At 40.5% G+C, this 17,860-nt stretch overlaps 1 protein-coding gene across 1 annotated transcript; it reads right to left on the reverse strand.

Moving 5' to 3' along the window:
• Positions 1-1,205: 1,205 nt before the first annotated feature.
• Positions 1,206-17,712, reverse strand: PPP2CA (protein phosphatase 2 catalytic subunit alpha). The gene is made up of 7 exons (XM_063349163.1): positions 17,390-17,712; positions 5,046-5,255; positions 4,376-4,549; positions 4,093-4,182; positions 3,465-3,626; positions 2,789-2,907; positions 1,206-2,015 (listed from the first exon to the last, which is right to left on the reverse strand). Exons 1-7 carry the CDS (start codon positions 17,489-17,491, stop codon positions 1,943-1,945), a joined length of 930 nt encoding a protein of 309 aa, XP_063205233.1. The 5' UTR covers positions 17,492-17,712; the 3' UTR covers positions 1,206-1,942.
• Between the last annotated feature and the right edge of the window lie 148 nt (positions 17,713-17,860).

Genomic DNA, 17,860 nt, shown 5'->3' on the forward strand with positions numbered 1-17,860 from the left:
AGAGCAGGAGATGAGTCACGCCAATTAAAGTACCAGGGAAAACAGAAAATAGGGCAAAGTCATTACCCTTGAAGGAATGGTGTCAATTAAGGCACAAAGTTCTATCGGCAAAAACATTTGCAGAGAATGGCAAGCGAAAGGAATTAAAAGTGAAGTACTCTCTACAGCAAAGAGTGGGGTTTTTTTAATAGTGATCAAAGCAAAAGTTCCCGATATGCTAAATAAAGACATTTCAGATGCGCTTATTTTTAGCACGCACTTCTTCCTATAGGAGATCAAACTGCAGGAGACTGAGACCTCTCCAGAAACCATTTGGAACCCAACCTACAGGACGCATCTGAATTTTTGCTGAAGAAAAAAAAAAAAGCAACCACCTTTCAGAAAAGGGATGAAGTAATGCTCAGGGAAATGCAGCACCTTCTTGGTAAGGTACGAGAATTTAGCATCCCTTCAGCAGAAAAGGAAGAAAGCCCCAAAAAGCGTGTCTAGGACCAGGCCTCCAGGTAAGTTGGGACACTTGCAAAATTTCTGTATTTTCCCTTAGAAGCAAGCAGTGTAAAAAAAAAAAATAATAATCCTCAATGTTCTTGTAAAATCTACATTGTGCCTAAGGAATTTAAAGTCTCTTAAACAATATGAATATTAAGAGTCCTCTATTAAAACAACAGCCAGGTACATCTTTTTAAGATAAACCAAATAAGTTTCAAGCACAAGCCTTCAGAAGGCATAAAATCTGAATTTCTGAAACAAATTAGTAGAAAGGAAATATTTTAACGGAAGTTAGCATAAAACACATACCACTGTTTTTCAGAATGGACGCTTGGGCAATACACATAGTACTAAATTTCAAGTTATTTCCTTTAATATTTAGAAAACCGGTTTTATTCTTAGTTTTTCAGAAAATGATTTGAAGTATTAGCACCTACATTTTCCGCAACTCAGACTTAAGATTTACCCTTGAAAAAGCCAGGTTCAATCCATTAAGTTATCCTATATTCTTCCTTTTTTGACTCTTTCAGTAGAGCACCAAGAGGGAAAGAGCACAACACGTCAGTGATAAGTGAGCTCTGTTTCAGCTGCGTGACATCAACAAACAGGCACCTCCCTGGGACACAATTCAAAAGGTCAGACTTTTCCAGCACACTCCAATCACCTCAGTTTTAGTTATTTAAGGTGGAAATGTCTATGCAAGTTTATCAAACCCATCCAGCTACATGGTAAGTTTATTAAACCACAGTTGACCTGAGATGCAATTAGGATTTGACATTTTTCCATACTTAGTTCACAAGTTTATTATGAAAAACACTGCAGCTCTGTCCTGCAGTAACATTGTTTTACAGAAAAAAACAGTTCTGTTCAAAGTAATTCACTATCCTTGGACAATTACAAGGGACAATATGGTAGGGCAAAGAGTGGAAGAGGGAACTGAGTGCAGACAAAAAAAAAAATCAATACAATTAAATTAAACAGTATTCCCTGAAAATAAAACAAACAGTTTCAGAACAAATGAGGCCTTGGTACTTATTTTAAAAATGTTCTTTAAGCTTCAATGATTGTTTGCTGCTACCCTTATCTACAGTCATGCTGAATAAAGCTATAGCTAAATGGAAAGTTAAATGTATTCACGAGGTGTTAATGTCTACATCTTATTATTTGCAGTCTCTCAGAGAAAGCAAAAGTAACTACAAATAGCGCTATGCCAGAAACTGGTTTCTTGACCCAACAATGTTGCTTCAGCATGCAATGAACTGGTTCATTCTAAAGTGGTCACAGTTGTTGACGACAAGAGGCTTTGTATTTGAATATGGCACGTCTTTTGGTCCATGTGAAAACAAGTTTGAATGTTAAATATTTTCTGACACTTTGGAGTTACTGTTGCTCTTCCCATTTTCTTTAGGTCAACATATGGTTCATGGCAATACTGTACAGGTCTAAAATCTCTTTACAGGAAGTAGTCTGGGGTGCGACGAGTAACATGCGGTTCACCTCTACGTGGTGCTGGATCGAACTGCAAACTGAAAAGCACAGATATTAATGAAACCACAAGAGTTCAGGTTACTTTCAGGTATGTTTTGTATGTGAATTAACAGTAGCAGCGGTCTTAACCCAGGTAAGCCTTCTCAAGTTTTTTCAACCATTTGAAGTCTTCTAGAACAAGTGTTCAACTTCTTCCACTCCTTCTATTCGTAGGTATTTATATTCCGCATATTTTAAACTGCTCTTATGGTTACTATTATGGACTGGAGAGAAATAAATCTTAGCTTTAAGACTCATAAATTGGTCAAACATTAGTACACAACCAGAAAGCTCAAGTCTCCAGTAACTGTCAAAGGGGGCAGTTTACACAATGCTTTTGCCTCGTTTACTGAAGAAGTTGCTGTTGATGTAGTTAACTAGAAACCTCACTTAAAAAAAGCTGACACCCTAACATCTGAAGAATTCCAAGATTCTACAAGTCTCTTGCCCTAGATAAGAGGGCATTACCTCAGACGTGACAGAGTACTCCTACTCTCAAATCACACACCTCTATAGTATTTCATTAAACTCGTTCTATAAAACAAAACTGAGGACTCTCACTTTGACAGAAAACAGATGTCAGCAACAACAGTTCCAGATATGTGACTCTAAGCCTCAAGATGCAGCTAACCCAACAATTCCACAATCACTTCACCTCCCAAAAGCATGTAAGAGAAAAAAGGCACCTTAACATAGTAACTAATTGGTATGTTGCTACAACAACTGTCTTAAAGTCATGGGCAATATAAATCTTATTTGTAAACATACTTACAAGGAGTATTTTAGAGTATCATCAAGTTCCATAATTGCAGCCTGGTTTCCACAACGGTAACAATAGTTTGGAGCACTGAAAATTGTTACTACATTCCGATCATGGCACCAGTTGTACCCCTGGAGAGAAAAAAATATTAGTTATGACAGGCAGGTTCATTCATTGTACCCCATATCACCATCTGACTACTAAACTGAATTTTTAACACACAAAACCCTAGGTGGCATTTGTAGCATCATTTTCAATAATATTAAGGCTGTATCTTTATTTGTCTTCTTGAGACAAAACAGGTAAAAAGGAATTTTGGCCTTCTTATGTTGCTTCTTAGTAGTAAGCGTGAGCTAAACAAATTTTAAAAGAATATTTTCTTTGCAAGGGACTCAGCATTTATGTTTAAGAACCTTTTTATTTACACAGAAACGCAAAACCACATCTACTACTAAAGTCTGGTTTAGGACGCTACTGTAAATTTTCAGAAAAAAGGCCAAAATAAAGGTTACTCCACTGTCAAGTTGAGGAACTCCTTTAGTAGCACATGTCAAAACAGAGTTTCTGGAAGACTCTCAGCTGGGTCATCATTTGTCACAGCAGCATATACACACTTCTGACGCAGAGTACAGTATTAACGCACCAAGTACACAATCAGGAGTTTAAACACCCAGGCTACTCTGCTCACCTCCATTACCAACTGATGAGCTCTTGAAACCAACGTAAGGCCATTAGCATGGTTAAAGGTTTCTGAAATATCCTGTCCAAATGTATAACCTGCACCTCGAGGAGAAATTCCCCAGCCACCACGATCATCTGGATCTGACCATAGCAAGTCACACATTGGACCCTGTAAGAGGTGTAGAAGATGTTTCAGAAATGGGGGGGGGGGGCGGGGGGAACACAACAAAAACAAAACAGTCCCAGAAAAACCCTACACATACACACCACATCTGCACAACTTGTTGCACCATCTCTTTCGCACTTTAAAATATGACTATCGAGTACAATAGCTAGCGCAGTTAACACTTGAAATACTATCAAGAAGTTAATCTGAATGAAGAATTTTCACAGAAGTAGCTCTCACCTCCGTGATCATTAAGTGGTACCTGTTGAGATTCTAAGCATGCTAAAATATGTTTCCTTCTTTAGGCAAAGAACATGCCTCTTACTTCTCCTTCAAAAACTAGAACAGGAAGACAGGCACTTTCATATTGCTAAGTTTTTTCAAATTTCACTTTTTGGCCTGTGTATTTGAATACCCAACATATGCTGAATCACAAATCCCACAAGTTTAGGAAATTATTTTTCAGTACCTCATGGGGAACTTCCTGCAAACGATCAAGTGCTCTAATGTGATCCAGTGTATCTATCGATGGGGAGAGGCCACCGTGTAGACAGAAAATCTGCAAGAGTTATATAAATGAAGTTTATCTCATTCATTTACATTAATTATATCAGTGCAATTATAACTGTTTAGTGTAAATTATTAGGAGAAAATCTGCAAGAGATTCCTTTAAAACTAAGAGCTGATACAATACAGCGCTAATAGCTCCCTTTACAACCAATAACATTTAACTTCGTCAAATTTCAACATACCTGGCCATCCACCAAGGCAGTTAGAGGCAGGTAATCAAAAAGGTCTGTAAAGTATTTCCAAACATTTGCATTTCCGTATTTTCTTAAACATTCATCATAGAAACCATATACTTGTGTGATTTGCCTGCTTTCGTGGTTCCCTCGAAGAATTGTGATACGTTCACGGTAACGGACCTAAACATAACAGTTTATTTTAGAGGCATCAAAATATATATGTCTGCCCAAAGAGAATTTGCACCCCTAGCCCCCCATCATATGTTAATAAAGCAATAAAAAACAAACCCTTTTTAAGATGAAGATTCAATTATAACCTTTGGGAAAAGAAGGGGTAATTCATTCAAATCTTCAGCTGCCAAATACTTTTGAGATTAATTTTATTCATTGTTACTAGTGGAATTCACTACACCTGTGCATTAAGCTGATCTCTCCAAGCAAATTCTGAAAGATTGCTACTTAGGCAACTAAAAATAAACACAGCACTCGTTTTAGAAAATGCTGGCACCTGAACGTTGATTTTTTTTTTCAGAAGTATCTTAGAAAACTAAAGACAGTCAACACTTCAGGTTTTGTACCTATAATTCCAATGCACTGCAAATCATAATTGATTTAAGTGTAGTCAGGATAGTTATTATGTTTTATACAGAACTGTACAGCTGAGAAGGAAAGTTACCTTAAGAGCTACAAGCAATGTGACTGTTTCGACTGAATAATAGCCTCTGTCAACATAGTCCCCCATAAACAAATAGTTCGTGTCTGGTGATTTGCCTCCAATTCTGAAAAGTTCCATGAGGTCATGAAATTGTCCGTGGACATCTCCACAGACTGTGACTGGACATCGCACTTCTTGTACATTAGATTCTTTCGTCAAAATTTCTTTAGCCTATAAAACAAAAACCACATAAATTGTGAGTTTGTCTACAAACAGTCATTTTAGTCAAAGCATGCACTACCACTTCCAGTTCTCTTTTACCCACTCTTTTTATGAGCTCTTGTCCCTTCCTTGTCTGAAGCACCTGAGATAAGAGTTTATCTTTGCTTAAAATAAGATTTCACTTTATGCAACCCTGTATTCATAACAGAAATTTGGTTTGGTGGTCTTTTTCCCTCTTTGAGGAGACTATTTCAGAAATAATTTCCAGAATAAGAAAAACTTCACATTTTCTGTAAAAATGGTTTCACGAATCATAAAACAATGATCATCACTGCTGGAACTGAAGAAGTTTTTAAGTATTTGGAAAAAATAAATCTAAAACTAGCAAAAGCTCCCAGGGAGCTCTATAATTCCAACGTCTTGCTTCCGAAGACTGTTTGCCACCCACCTATACCTACAGCTTTGAACACAAAAGCAGAGACTCCTACAAGAAGCAGAAGTGGGAACGTAACTAACACCCAGTGGTATCAGCAATTGTAGAGCAGGTGATTACCTGCACAAGCTTCCTGAACAAGTTTTGTGTTTAAGCAATAACACTGGGTTGTGTCTTTATAAACCAAAGTAGGGAAACATCTTTGTCATCACCATTTTTCCCACAAAATTGTGTACATAAAAGTTGCAGACAAAGGCAATTTGTATTAAGAAGTACAAGCTAAATATAGCATCCATCAGAAAGATAATGTAGAAATAACACAGGAATTCCTTAATCGGTACCATCATATTGCCAGTTGTTACATTTTGTTCTCAGAACAGTCACTAAACACATGCCACAATAATTTTCTAAATCAAGAGGGTATTAGAAATATAAATAGTAACAAGTTTACAAGTTACCATCTACAAAGATTTCCATGCCTTTCAACCGCCAATGTTCCTATTCAAAAAGGATCTCTCTTTTACCTCCTTACCAGAACAACAAGAGAACACATAAAAACTATATTCTGTATTATAAACCCAAGACTTGCAGAAACAGCACCAAATCCCACCTATGGACGGGCCACACTGAATCCAAAATATTCTGAAGCTTACACCAGCATAAGAGATGGAAGAGCAACACCACTTTTCTTAACTTTCTCAACCCTAACCTGACAACTAAAGCAGTGCACTCATGGGTGGGGGTGCGCGGGGGTCTGCTAACAAAGAAGTATTTTGAGACACTAGGAAAAATTAATCATAATACAAAGAGCATTAGATTTTTAAGAAACATTTGAAGTTATAATCTAAACAGTATACTAAATACTGGTTATTAACATGAGCCAAGCTATTAAGAAACATGCTGCTGTGTCCAAGTTTCCACTCTACTCATGGAACCATTAGGTGGGCAGTGACTGACACCCCCAAAAGTGGTCTCACTGTTCCTGCACATTGTCCAGGCTCACCACTTCAAACAAGAAAAGTGCCAGCAACACATAGTTCAATGACGGACGTTTGTGAAATTCAAGATTTTATTCAACACCAGAAAGAAATGCAAAAATGCAATCACAGTTAAGCACCCTGCAGAACACAGAGCTTTAGATATTACAGCACGAGCAGAGTTAAATCACTCTGCAGGCATATTTACATCAAAAGTCAACCTCATGTGACAGTTTCCACTCATGCCATGCCCAGTACTAAAGATAGGTCATTGCTGGCTTGTGGTATATGCTAAAAGTGTAGATTTATTTTAAGATAGCCTGACTTAAGTTCATTTTAATGCAGTGACACTCACCGGATGTTTTGAAGGTATTTTAACAGTCTTAGCCTCTTCTAATACACTATTACACTGAGAAGCATTAGCCACCTTAATTCTTCTTTTGACAGAGAACGTTACAGATACTTATAGTGCTTCAGTATAAAAAAAAAACCTACTCTAATTAGAATGCTTTCTACCACCAAATTTTCTTAACACGCTAGAAGCATTGCAGAAAGAACGCAGCATTCATTTTTCATCAAAGGTATGCAACGTTTATGCTGACCGAGATTGAAATGGCATAGTTCTCAGCAACAGAGTTGTTGCTTCCCCAGTTTTTGAAATATTAAATCACTCAGATATGCATATGACCAAACACGTAGGTAAGTCAGACAGCTACTCTGATGAAAAAAGACTGTTCCAGGTCAACTTGCAAAACAGCAATCTCTATTTAAATCCTGCAGTGGAGGAATGCTGGTGCAGGGATTTCAGTATTTTCATGTTCTGAAACAAGTTTCATGAAATACTGAGTTATGAACTGCTTAATCCATTTACAGTCTTATCATGTCCCACAGCATTTAACAGTGGCCTCTACTGAAGCGCTTACGCAGTATACTTGCCTCTACAAAAGAGCTTCAGAAGAACTGAAAGTGGAGAAAAATAACACCCTGTAAACAAGCCATCAACAAGTGGTCTGTCAACTGTACCCCAAATTTCCACATTAAATTAATTCCTATAAAAGCGTAAAGCAAAAATTGTTTTAATATACCGTAACATAACAAAACCACAAACTAGTAATACAACAGTACATGTAATATTACAATTTCACAATTCAAGTTTCACCAAGGTAAGCTATCACTAATACTACTGAAGTATCTGTGACCCTGACTTTGTAGTGGACCACAGAGCGCCCTGTAAAACCTCATCTAGTTCCACTCCCTCTTTATCGATCCTTTCTCCGAGCCCCACGACGATGCTACTTTTCAGCCACATCCCCCAAGATCCCTCCCAGTCCATCCTTCCCCCTGCAAACTGGACTTCCCACCAGCAGCTCTCCCACACCTCCTCACTGAGAGGAAGCTGCAGAGCATTTCAGCAGCCTTCAGTACCAGATACTCCCTGGTCAAACCACCTGATGAGGGAGAACTAGGGAAGAGACACACACCTGATTCCTTGTACTTCAAAAACCCAGAGACTATTGCCAAGAAGGATAATAGTGCAATACCTTTGCAGTATTTTGACATCAACATTTTGAAACATCCAGGTTGCATTGCCTATCACTAGGACAAAGTTATGCAATTCTGAAACAGATTTCTCTAACACTTATTAGTGCTTTTATTTCTCAGCCTTTTTTCAGTTCTTAACAATTCTTAAGACAGCCCTGAACTTCTGTACGTCTTCAATCCTCCTAAGTACCCCACACCACTGAAAGTTTATCTTGTGATGTTATTCTACAATTTAAAAAAAAAAAATTAATAAACTTAAGCAAAAACTTGGTGTCAACAGTCAACATTACAGTTACAGGCCCTACCTCCAAATCAGTTTAACTATTTTTTCACCTCAAATTTCAAATTCAAGTGCAAACCGATACAGATGAAGACTGAATAGAACCCATTACTTCAAATTGATAAATGCTAATTTTACAGCCAAGCACCAATGAAGTCTAATGCAGGAAAAATATGTAGCTATAAGACATAGTTGCACAAAAAGAACTAAGTAAAACGCTGTCATAAGCAACAACTGCTGAGATGGAAAGTCACGTATTTTACTTAGAGCAATCTCAAAGTTCAAACACTAAGCACATATCGAATACACTTCAGCTTAGTCATAGTGACTGGAATTTGTTCCTACTTGATATCTGAAATATTGGCTTATTCAGACATTTCGCTAGAAAGAGAACTCGTACAATCCCAAAACACCCAAAAGACAACAAGAATAAAACCAACATTGGTTTAAACACACAAGAAAACATCAAATTTTCACTTTATTGTAAAGCAAGTAGGACTGCATAAAAATACAGCCTAGTATTTTAGAATTAAAACCTTCCTGGACTGCTGCACATCTTCGAAATGGCCAGATGAACAGTAAAGCACTGTCTTGTTGCCTTTGTTTACAAAGCACTTCTATGCAAAATACTGTTCTTAAAATACAAAGATTAGCTTGATTGTTTTAAGACAATACAAGATCCAAGTGTAAACTCTGCATTTTATAATGAACAGTCAGGGATAAGAATTTAAAAAACGCTGTATGACCATTAAAGCTACTACCGTTTGATTTTCAGATCTTCACAATTTAATTTAATAAGATGCAGGGGTTGTATGTCTGCAAAGGTATCTACTTCCCCTCTTCCCTGCGTATATTTTTTATCCTAAATGCCACAGACTAAGGCTCAGAGTCAAGTGCCATAAAGGCTATAATCCACCCACTCCCTCTCTCTCTCTACTCTACACAGCAGACAAGTGAGTTTCCCTCATGAGCGGAGTATATCATGAACCTTGCGTCACAGAATTCATTTCAAACAGCACATTTCTGAAAAATCCTCTGAATTCATCTGTACCCAAACTCCTTTTTCTTTCCAGAACATACCAGTTATTTCTCAATTACTCCTACCCCTTCTCAGAGCCCTGCATTCTAGCAGGAGGTCTGACAGCTCAAACCAAGTATCTACCCTGATAAACTCTGGGGCACGTCATAAAAAAAAATAATGCAGTAAACATTACTCTGCCTGTGTAGAATTTAGAACAATTCTTGAAACTGCTGCATAGCAGCAAACCTGTGCTATAAAGCACTTATCAAAAGATTACCACTAACTCAGTAAAGGAAATACAACCATTATTTTAATTAGACAACACAGCTCCAAAGTCATGGTTGCAGATGGTAACGTGTCATTCTTGGCAGACCAGAATTCACACCTGCAGCCCACCATGTTGTCTAGTAAAGTGTGTGTTGAGAAGCATCCACTGTAACCAAGAGAAAAAAAAAAACAACAGGTATTTGTAGTTACCATAAAGATATTTTGATGAGATCGAAGACTTCAACCACACCCATAATTTCCTGTCGTCAAGATGCACAGGATGTGACTAAAGGCACAATGATCAGCTAATTGGGATGAATACTGGTTTTAGCTGGCCAAACATCGTGGCCTGGAAGAGATTCCAGTTGCAAGCAAAGTCATTCTTTACAGTCAGCAAGTCTTCTGCAGAGTCAATGCATTTGTTTCCTTCAATTTAAAGGTCTTCCCCCACACCTTACTTGCAGAAGAAAGAGAGCATATTCAGATGGGCTCAGCATTTTTAGAGAAAAAGGTAATTTCATTCACTGTCTGACATTTTAAACAAAACTTAGAGAAAAGAGGTCTCCAATATCACCCTTCTGTGAAGAAGGTAGGACAGCAGTCAGATTACATATGATACAAATGGGAAACCAATTTATACTAAACTTCAGAATCCACTGAGGAGTGCCATATGAATGTATAAGCAGGAATAAAATTAAAACACAAAGCTCCCCATTGACATTTAACTATTTAGTATTCCAAAGTAAAAAGACAATTTCCATCCACACAGAAGAAGCAACAGCAGCAAAATACTCTTTTCCCAGGACTGAAACGAAAGATAACCAATTTGCTTTCTCTTTGGCTCTATGACTAGCGCCTAGACCTGTTTCTAACCTCTTTCACTACCAGCAAGACTGAAGGGTTTAGAACTCAGCAAAGCAAAACAAGACACGCCTGGTCAAAGAGTCACAGCTCCAGCTACATGTTTATAGCCCTTAATTTTCTTGGGATAGGGCAAATAGAACTAACAAATTAACTCAAAAGCTTTATTTTAATTCAGAATGCACACAATGAAAGTATAGTAGCTTATGTATCAATGACTATTTGTCAGTGAACAAGAACAAGCAATTAACCAAAAAAGCATACAATCCAATCAGCTCTGTATTTCACAACACACAGCAAAGTGCCCTTCTTCACTGCTCCACAACTCAGCAATAACTGCTCCCTTCCTCTTTCAGCAATTCCTGTTTGGTTAGAAGAGAGTCCAGTTGAAGAGAGGATGTTAGCCAACCAAAAGATCAATCCTAATGCATGTAAGATTAAATGAGACAACCACTTTCCTTTTTCTCCTGCACATTCCAGAAGCTCTACAAGAAAGCATGCAGGCAGTAAATTTTTGGCAAATAATCCTCTACCCCCTCGTATTACAAAGCAATGCCTGACACCACTCACAGCCTTGATAGTCTCCTCAACTTCAATTTGGATAAATCATTAGCAGTCTCACATACTCAGCGTAACTGAAAGGAGCGATCTTTCCCTCAGAGGCAGATGTGGGAGAAGGAAAGGGGAACTGCTATTTAAGTATCAGTAGCTGACAAGACCAGATGGAAAATAAGGATAGGAAGAGGCTCCTCTGAAAGAACTCAGTGTCATTATTTTGCTTCATACAAAAGATCTTAGTGTCTCTACCTTTGCATTAAAAGAAAAACAAAGTCTAGAAAAATTTATTTTTTTTTTAAATATAGGAGGCCAAATAGCTCAGGAAATACAGATGCCTTCCTCTCTATGTGGGAGTTCCAAGAAACACAGCAACAGCATGAAGCTGACCACTTACACAGAGATGTTCTTCAGTCCCACCTGTAGGAACAAACTGAATTCATTTCATATCATTCACATTGTTAAAAAAAGAAATAGGCTAAAGCTATTCCCGAACTAATTGTGCTGGATACCTGAAGCTGGACTTGCAGATAAACTCAAAAGGTTTTCAACTCTTTTGCTCAAACAACTCCAACCACAGGTAGGCACCGTGATGTACGGTGAGGTACAGTCAGGATACCTTCTGGAGGCTGGTCTAGGTACATGTCAAACTGAAGAAACGTACTTCAAAACCAACTAGGAAGCTTGTAACACCTATATTGGAAGGTATTTTTTATATACCAAGCAGAAATATTGGAGACGTGACTGCTGACTGTTTTTCCAGCTTCACATACTGCCTAAAGAAAAGGAACAGAGGGTAACAACTGTGTTACTGAATGTAGGTGTAGTGTTTAAGGGTCCCTAAGCGAGGACGGAAATTCAATCACTTTGATTCCTTTCACACAGCCTTTCATACAAGGCCTCCTTAACTCCTGCCAGACACAGACAGACAGGTCAGGTTATTACACTGTTTAAGGCAACCCAGATGACTAACTGAAAATGGCCAGGCAGCAATCACAGAGCAGCACCGTCATCAGATCTGAGGAGGCAGCAGCCTCACCACGGGTAGATTTAGAAGAAGACATCAATCCACAGCCTCATCCATGTCCTGTGCCTTCAATTGGTAGAACTTGCTCTGACTTACATGTGCTTACTTCTGTTGTCTTAAGCTATGCCCAAATACCTAAAGCAACACAAAAATATCTTTCACTCCCATTTGATCACAACTAATGTTGTGATTAAAAAACAAACAAAAAAACCCACGACAGCACAACTCAATCTTATAGAATTTCCCAGAATTGAAAAAAAAATTACAAAGCTGCTGATGCTACAAGAACTGGCATATACAAGACAATTCTCATATGCACATCAAAGTGTTGTAAGTATAATCAAGACTAGGTGAGAAGACTGGCAAGTCTGACACTTCAAATACCTTTTGTGTAAAGAGACAATTTCCATTTTATATTACCGACCATTAAAAAAAAAAAAACACCACCACACAGAACACTGGGAATAAAAGGATCTTTTTTTGTGAAAGTGTTCCAGAATAATCTAAAACACAGTTATTAAAATGTCACAAAAAGCTTTTCACAATACACCTGTAATTCTTCAGAGATGGAAGGTATAACTATACGCACCCATCAATGGCTTGATCCCCTGGTATGTTCAACAAAGCAGCAGCAAATGAGTCCTAAACCATCTCCTGGTCTCCCACAGCCCCTGGAACCACTAAAGAGGGCCCTTCTGCCACTGGCAGGAGTTTAAAGGTTTCCTTGTTCATGAATCCAGAAGCCAATGCAGCAGCAAGGAGGAACCAAAATGCTGTGCCTTCCAGACCCACGTCCTTCTGCCAGGGGAAGGAGTGGAAGGACACAGAACTTGTCCAACACACAGCCCACCGCAAGGGAACTCTCACTAGGCTGAGAATTCTACTGGGGCACAGTTTTCAATTGATTTACAGCAAGTTCAGATAGGAATATTCATTTTTACAATCATCTTAGTTGGAAGAATAGTTAAATGTGACTGTTACATGTAAAGATATGGAAACACAAAAGCTAGCTAATGGAAAGGCCCTTGAAAAAGGCCTGGGGACAGCTTAAAACATTCACTTCTGAGCAAAAATAATCAGCTAAGAAAGTTAACTCCCCAACAGCAAGGGGAGGCAGAAGGGACCGTGTGCCTACCTCTGTCTGAAAAGGAAGCTGGGCAGACATCTCAGGCCAGTAATAGCTTAAAACCCAGGAGTAAAATTCACAAAACCTGCCAGTCCCATGCATCAGAGGAACTGAACTTTGATTGCAGAGGAGGGGGCTGAGCCCAAAGAAATCTTCATCAGCAACATACCGCCCTCCCAGAACTAAGGCACTTGACATAAGCTGAACGAGTCCAAGCAGCTCACACAGCTGCAGCGGGTACACGCGTGTTTGGTTAGTTCTCATCTGCAATCAGTCTCAGAAAAATCTAACTTGGAAGATCTGATGTTAAACAAAGGTGGAAGCTCTGCAACGGGAAAAAAAATTAGAAAAATACACCATTATCGAGGTATATACCAGAGAACAGTATGGCCCAGAAACATATTTGTACTATGAAAATCAGCACTGGTGACAAATCAAAAAGCTAATGTAACCAAGATCATTGTTACAGACCAAAAGCTGCAGGATGCAAGGCTCAACTTAAGGTTTCTTGAATGCCTTTACCACTATCAGCCCTTCACTTAGAATAAAAAATTTTGGATAGCAGCACTTTTTATTCAGACGTATTTTACTAGTATTCAAGTATACCGGAAGAGAACCTTGAACACTCTACACGGCACGTATGACCAAATTCTCTTCTTTTTCTAAAAACTGGATACTGTGTTCAAACCCACATAATTACTGATTAGTATTTCCAGAGGAGAGGCTCTTGATACCTTTCCTTCCATCCACACTAGATACCTTCTGAAATAAGCACTGGAGACTCCATCCACAAATTTAACCCATTCCTTTGGGCATTTTTACACTGTCATCCCACCTTCCTGAGCAACGTAACACACCTCCACCTCCTGTGATAAAGGGCATTTATACACAACAGCAAGGAGACAAAACCACTTCCCTCTACCCCTACAAATTATGGAACAGTACTCCAACACAGCATCCTTTCATTCAAAATGGTCGGTGGAAAAACCCTCACCTGGCAATAAAGGATTTCCTTTCTCCTCTGTTCACACACAACAGTCAAACAATTCAGTGTTAACAGGACAAACACTGCTGATACGTAACAGTGACTATATGGTGTACATTCTGACCACTTCTTCAAAACTTACTCTTATGAGATCCTTAAGCAAAGCACAGACAATTGGTCACACATTGATGTAATATAAAATACATAGCATATATTAAGCCTCGAATAACTTAACTGCCGTTCAGAGGTTCATATTTTTTTCAAATCATCAGTGAAAGTATTATGTATTATTCATGGTTACAAATTATTCCTAGACTTAGAAGACATTTCTGCCCAGTTACCACCACTGCCATTATCACCCAGGTAACCAGGCACAATGTAAGATGCACGAAGGAAGTAACTGGGATGCATCAATGGCCACATTTAATTATCATGTTTGTAAACAGCATGTTACGTTCTTTAGATATCAATACTGAAATACAGAGAGCCCTTAGGCTTACTCTTATTAGACAGGCACCAGTCTGCACACATGAAGTCCCAGCAGATCAAGAAATACCAGTCAGGAAGATCATCCAATCAAATAGTGTTATGAGAGAAAAGCTCTCACAAAGACTGTTTTTTATTTATTTGTTTATTTTAACTAGGCCTAGATACAATTCAATGTGGTGAAGAATGACAGTTTATACCTAGTATGGTCTTTATCTGTCCTGTGGAAAAGTAGCTATATTTGACACTGTCCTTAACACATTAAGCTATTTATGGAAAAACATAACCTTTGGGTTTGATTACATCCATGAAACTGCTTAAGACAATCAAAACACACAGCACAACTCAGCAAAGTTTCTGAGTGTTGGAAGCATGAAAACTCATTAAAGCAAATGCTGTCTCTCAGCAGGAGGGCACAGAATTCGACTAACACCACGCTTTCACGAACATGGCTTCCCACTCAAGGGGGCAGAGATGATTTTGATGGAAAACTCAGACTTCGGGGGCCAGCTTCTAATTCCTTGCATCAGCAACCACGTAGAAACTTGACTACTCTTAGCAGGAAGTCCCAGTACCCAGTAAATCCACCTGTAGTTATCAGCAACAAATCACCTCTCCTTAACATAAACAGCCATGTGGCTGTACTCTGCAAAGTGCTGACCACAAACCAGTCAGAGATAGGGAATTTCAGCTCAAGCACAGGATCACGCTACCCATAAAAATACCTTTTGTCCGGAGCTGGATCATTCCCACCCAACGTGAGGCAACAGGAGGTTACTGATAAATGGTATTTTTCAAGTAGATTTCTCTCATACATTCTTGTGGTCTCTCATCTCAAAACACAACAGTTAGACACACAACTTTCCTTTTATCTACCATTATTTCTGACAATCATTACACGTTTATCCAGAAAAACATCTCATTTCCATTCTTCATTGGGAAAAAATGAAAATGTCATCTTGCACAACGATGACTGGAACCTACAGTACCTTCAGTAAGGAATTTCTAATGGTATGCCGACTCCTCACCTATACAAAACCCCCAGTAAACTGAATGCTTTTTTGTATATTCCTTGTGCTCCTGCAAGTTACCATACAACCTTACAAAACACACCTGCTCATGCGGTATTCAGGACCCTGTATCACTCTATAAATGATGACAAGTGGAATACTCGCCTCTCCAACAAAACAATACAAGGAAGAAGCTGGATCGCTGTCATTAGAGAGGGACGTGAAAAATAGCCAGGCAGGGACATTGCCACTTGCTTGCAACACAATTTAAAATACACAAACTGTATCAAATGGTAACAATTTCAAGTTGCTATACTACTAGTCAGCTCAAATTTGGGCTCAAGCAAGAACCCGTCTAGCCAAAAACACTGCAAGTTCCTTAATAAGTTCATAGTCCTCTGGAAACAATTTGCTTCCAAAACAACATGCTGTAGTATTTGAAGGCATAATGCCAAATTTAAAATATTTTAATTACTTCTCGTGGCAGGTATGCAGACTTCTTTAAAACCCAGTACATCAGTAACTTCCCATATTCCTTACTTTCCAGTTCTCAAACAATCCACAAATATTGCTTCCTTCAGTCTAGAGATGTAGGAATACATAAAGCCTTCAGTAACCAAAAAAACTGCTCGGCTATTAAGTTACATCCAGAATTAGGATGTAATTGGAAAATACAGCTGGATGCTACTAGAACAAGTTTTTCCTCGAATTTCAAAAGGCAATCTATCCTGGGCTGTTTTTAAGACCTTTCTCAATCAACACTGCACTCTAACATCCAAGTCTCAACGTTTTCAATCCGTCACCATAAAAATAAATGGCTGTACAGGAATCTCAATTGTCTATTCTGTGAATTTCACGAAAACCAGAATCCTATGCAGAGAAACCGAAGCCCCAAAGCTAATCTACCCTTCAACTAGTTATAAACGCGTCTGTGCTTATTTATATCATTAAAAAAAAAATCAAAGCTCTTACGTTCTAGCTCCTTACCCCGTGTAATTTACAACTGACCACCAAAAGCTTTTATTTTCGTTGTAATAACTTACGCTTTTGGGGCTGCTTTAAAATTTTGACCGTATCGTGACAGTATGTCGCCTCGATTCACTCCCGACCCTCCCTTCGCACACGACGGCCGGACGGGAACGGCTCCCCCCGCCCAGCCGAGGCCGCCCGTGGACGACGGCGCCGAGCGGAGCCCGAGAACGGCGAAGGGTGTCCCCCCCCACTCCCTCCCCCGGGATGGCGGCGGCGCTCGGGGGTCTCTCCCGAGAATCCCGGCCGCGGCGCCATTTTAGGAGGCGATGAAAAGGCGGGAGGCGGAGCCAGGCTCCCGGCGCTGCGGCCACAGGGGCCGCCGCTCGCCCGGCTCCCCAGCCCGCTACCCCAGCCGGCGGGTCGGGCTCCAGCCACCCCCAGCCGACGCTCCCGAGAGGCCCCACGCCGCGTCCCGCCGGCGGAGAGGCGCCTCCCCCGCCCGGCAGCTCCTTCCCGCCGAGCGGCCGCCCCGGCCCCATGGGCTCCCCTCACCGGGCGCCGCCTCCCACAGCAACCCCGACCCCCCGCCACTTCTCCTCACCTTCTCGCAGAGGCTCTTCACCTGCCCCTCAGAGAGCTGCTTGCACTCGTTGAGCTGCTCCACCCACTGGTCGAGCTCCTTGGTGAAGACCTTCTCCTCCATCCCGCTCTCCCCCTCCTCACCGGCTGCTGCTGCTGCCGCCGCACACAACCCCGGAGGCCCCCTGCGATCCGCGCTCCCAACAGCGGCGGCAGATAGGGCGGCGGAGGCAGCGCGGAGCACTGAGAGTGTGGCGGCCGGCGCGGCGCTCCCCGCGGCTGCAGCTCTGCCGCCCGCTGCCTCGCACCAGACCGTGTAATGGCCGCCGCTCCTGACGTCACCGCCTCAGCTCCTACTACGGGGGAAGGGGGGAGGCGGGCGCCACGGCGGGACACAGCGCGTGCGCCGTCCCTGGGCGGAGCCGCGCCTGCGCGCTGGCCCGGGCTGAGCGGGACCGGCCCGACCGGCGGGACGGGCACGAGACGCGTCTGC

This window comes from Chroicocephalus ridibundus, chromosome 11 (assembly GCF_963924245.1).
Source record: "Chroicocephalus ridibundus chromosome 11, bChrRid1.1, whole genome shotgun sequence".
NCBI classification, from domain to species: Eukaryota; Metazoa; Chordata; class Aves; order Charadriiformes; family Laridae; genus Chroicocephalus; species Chroicocephalus ridibundus.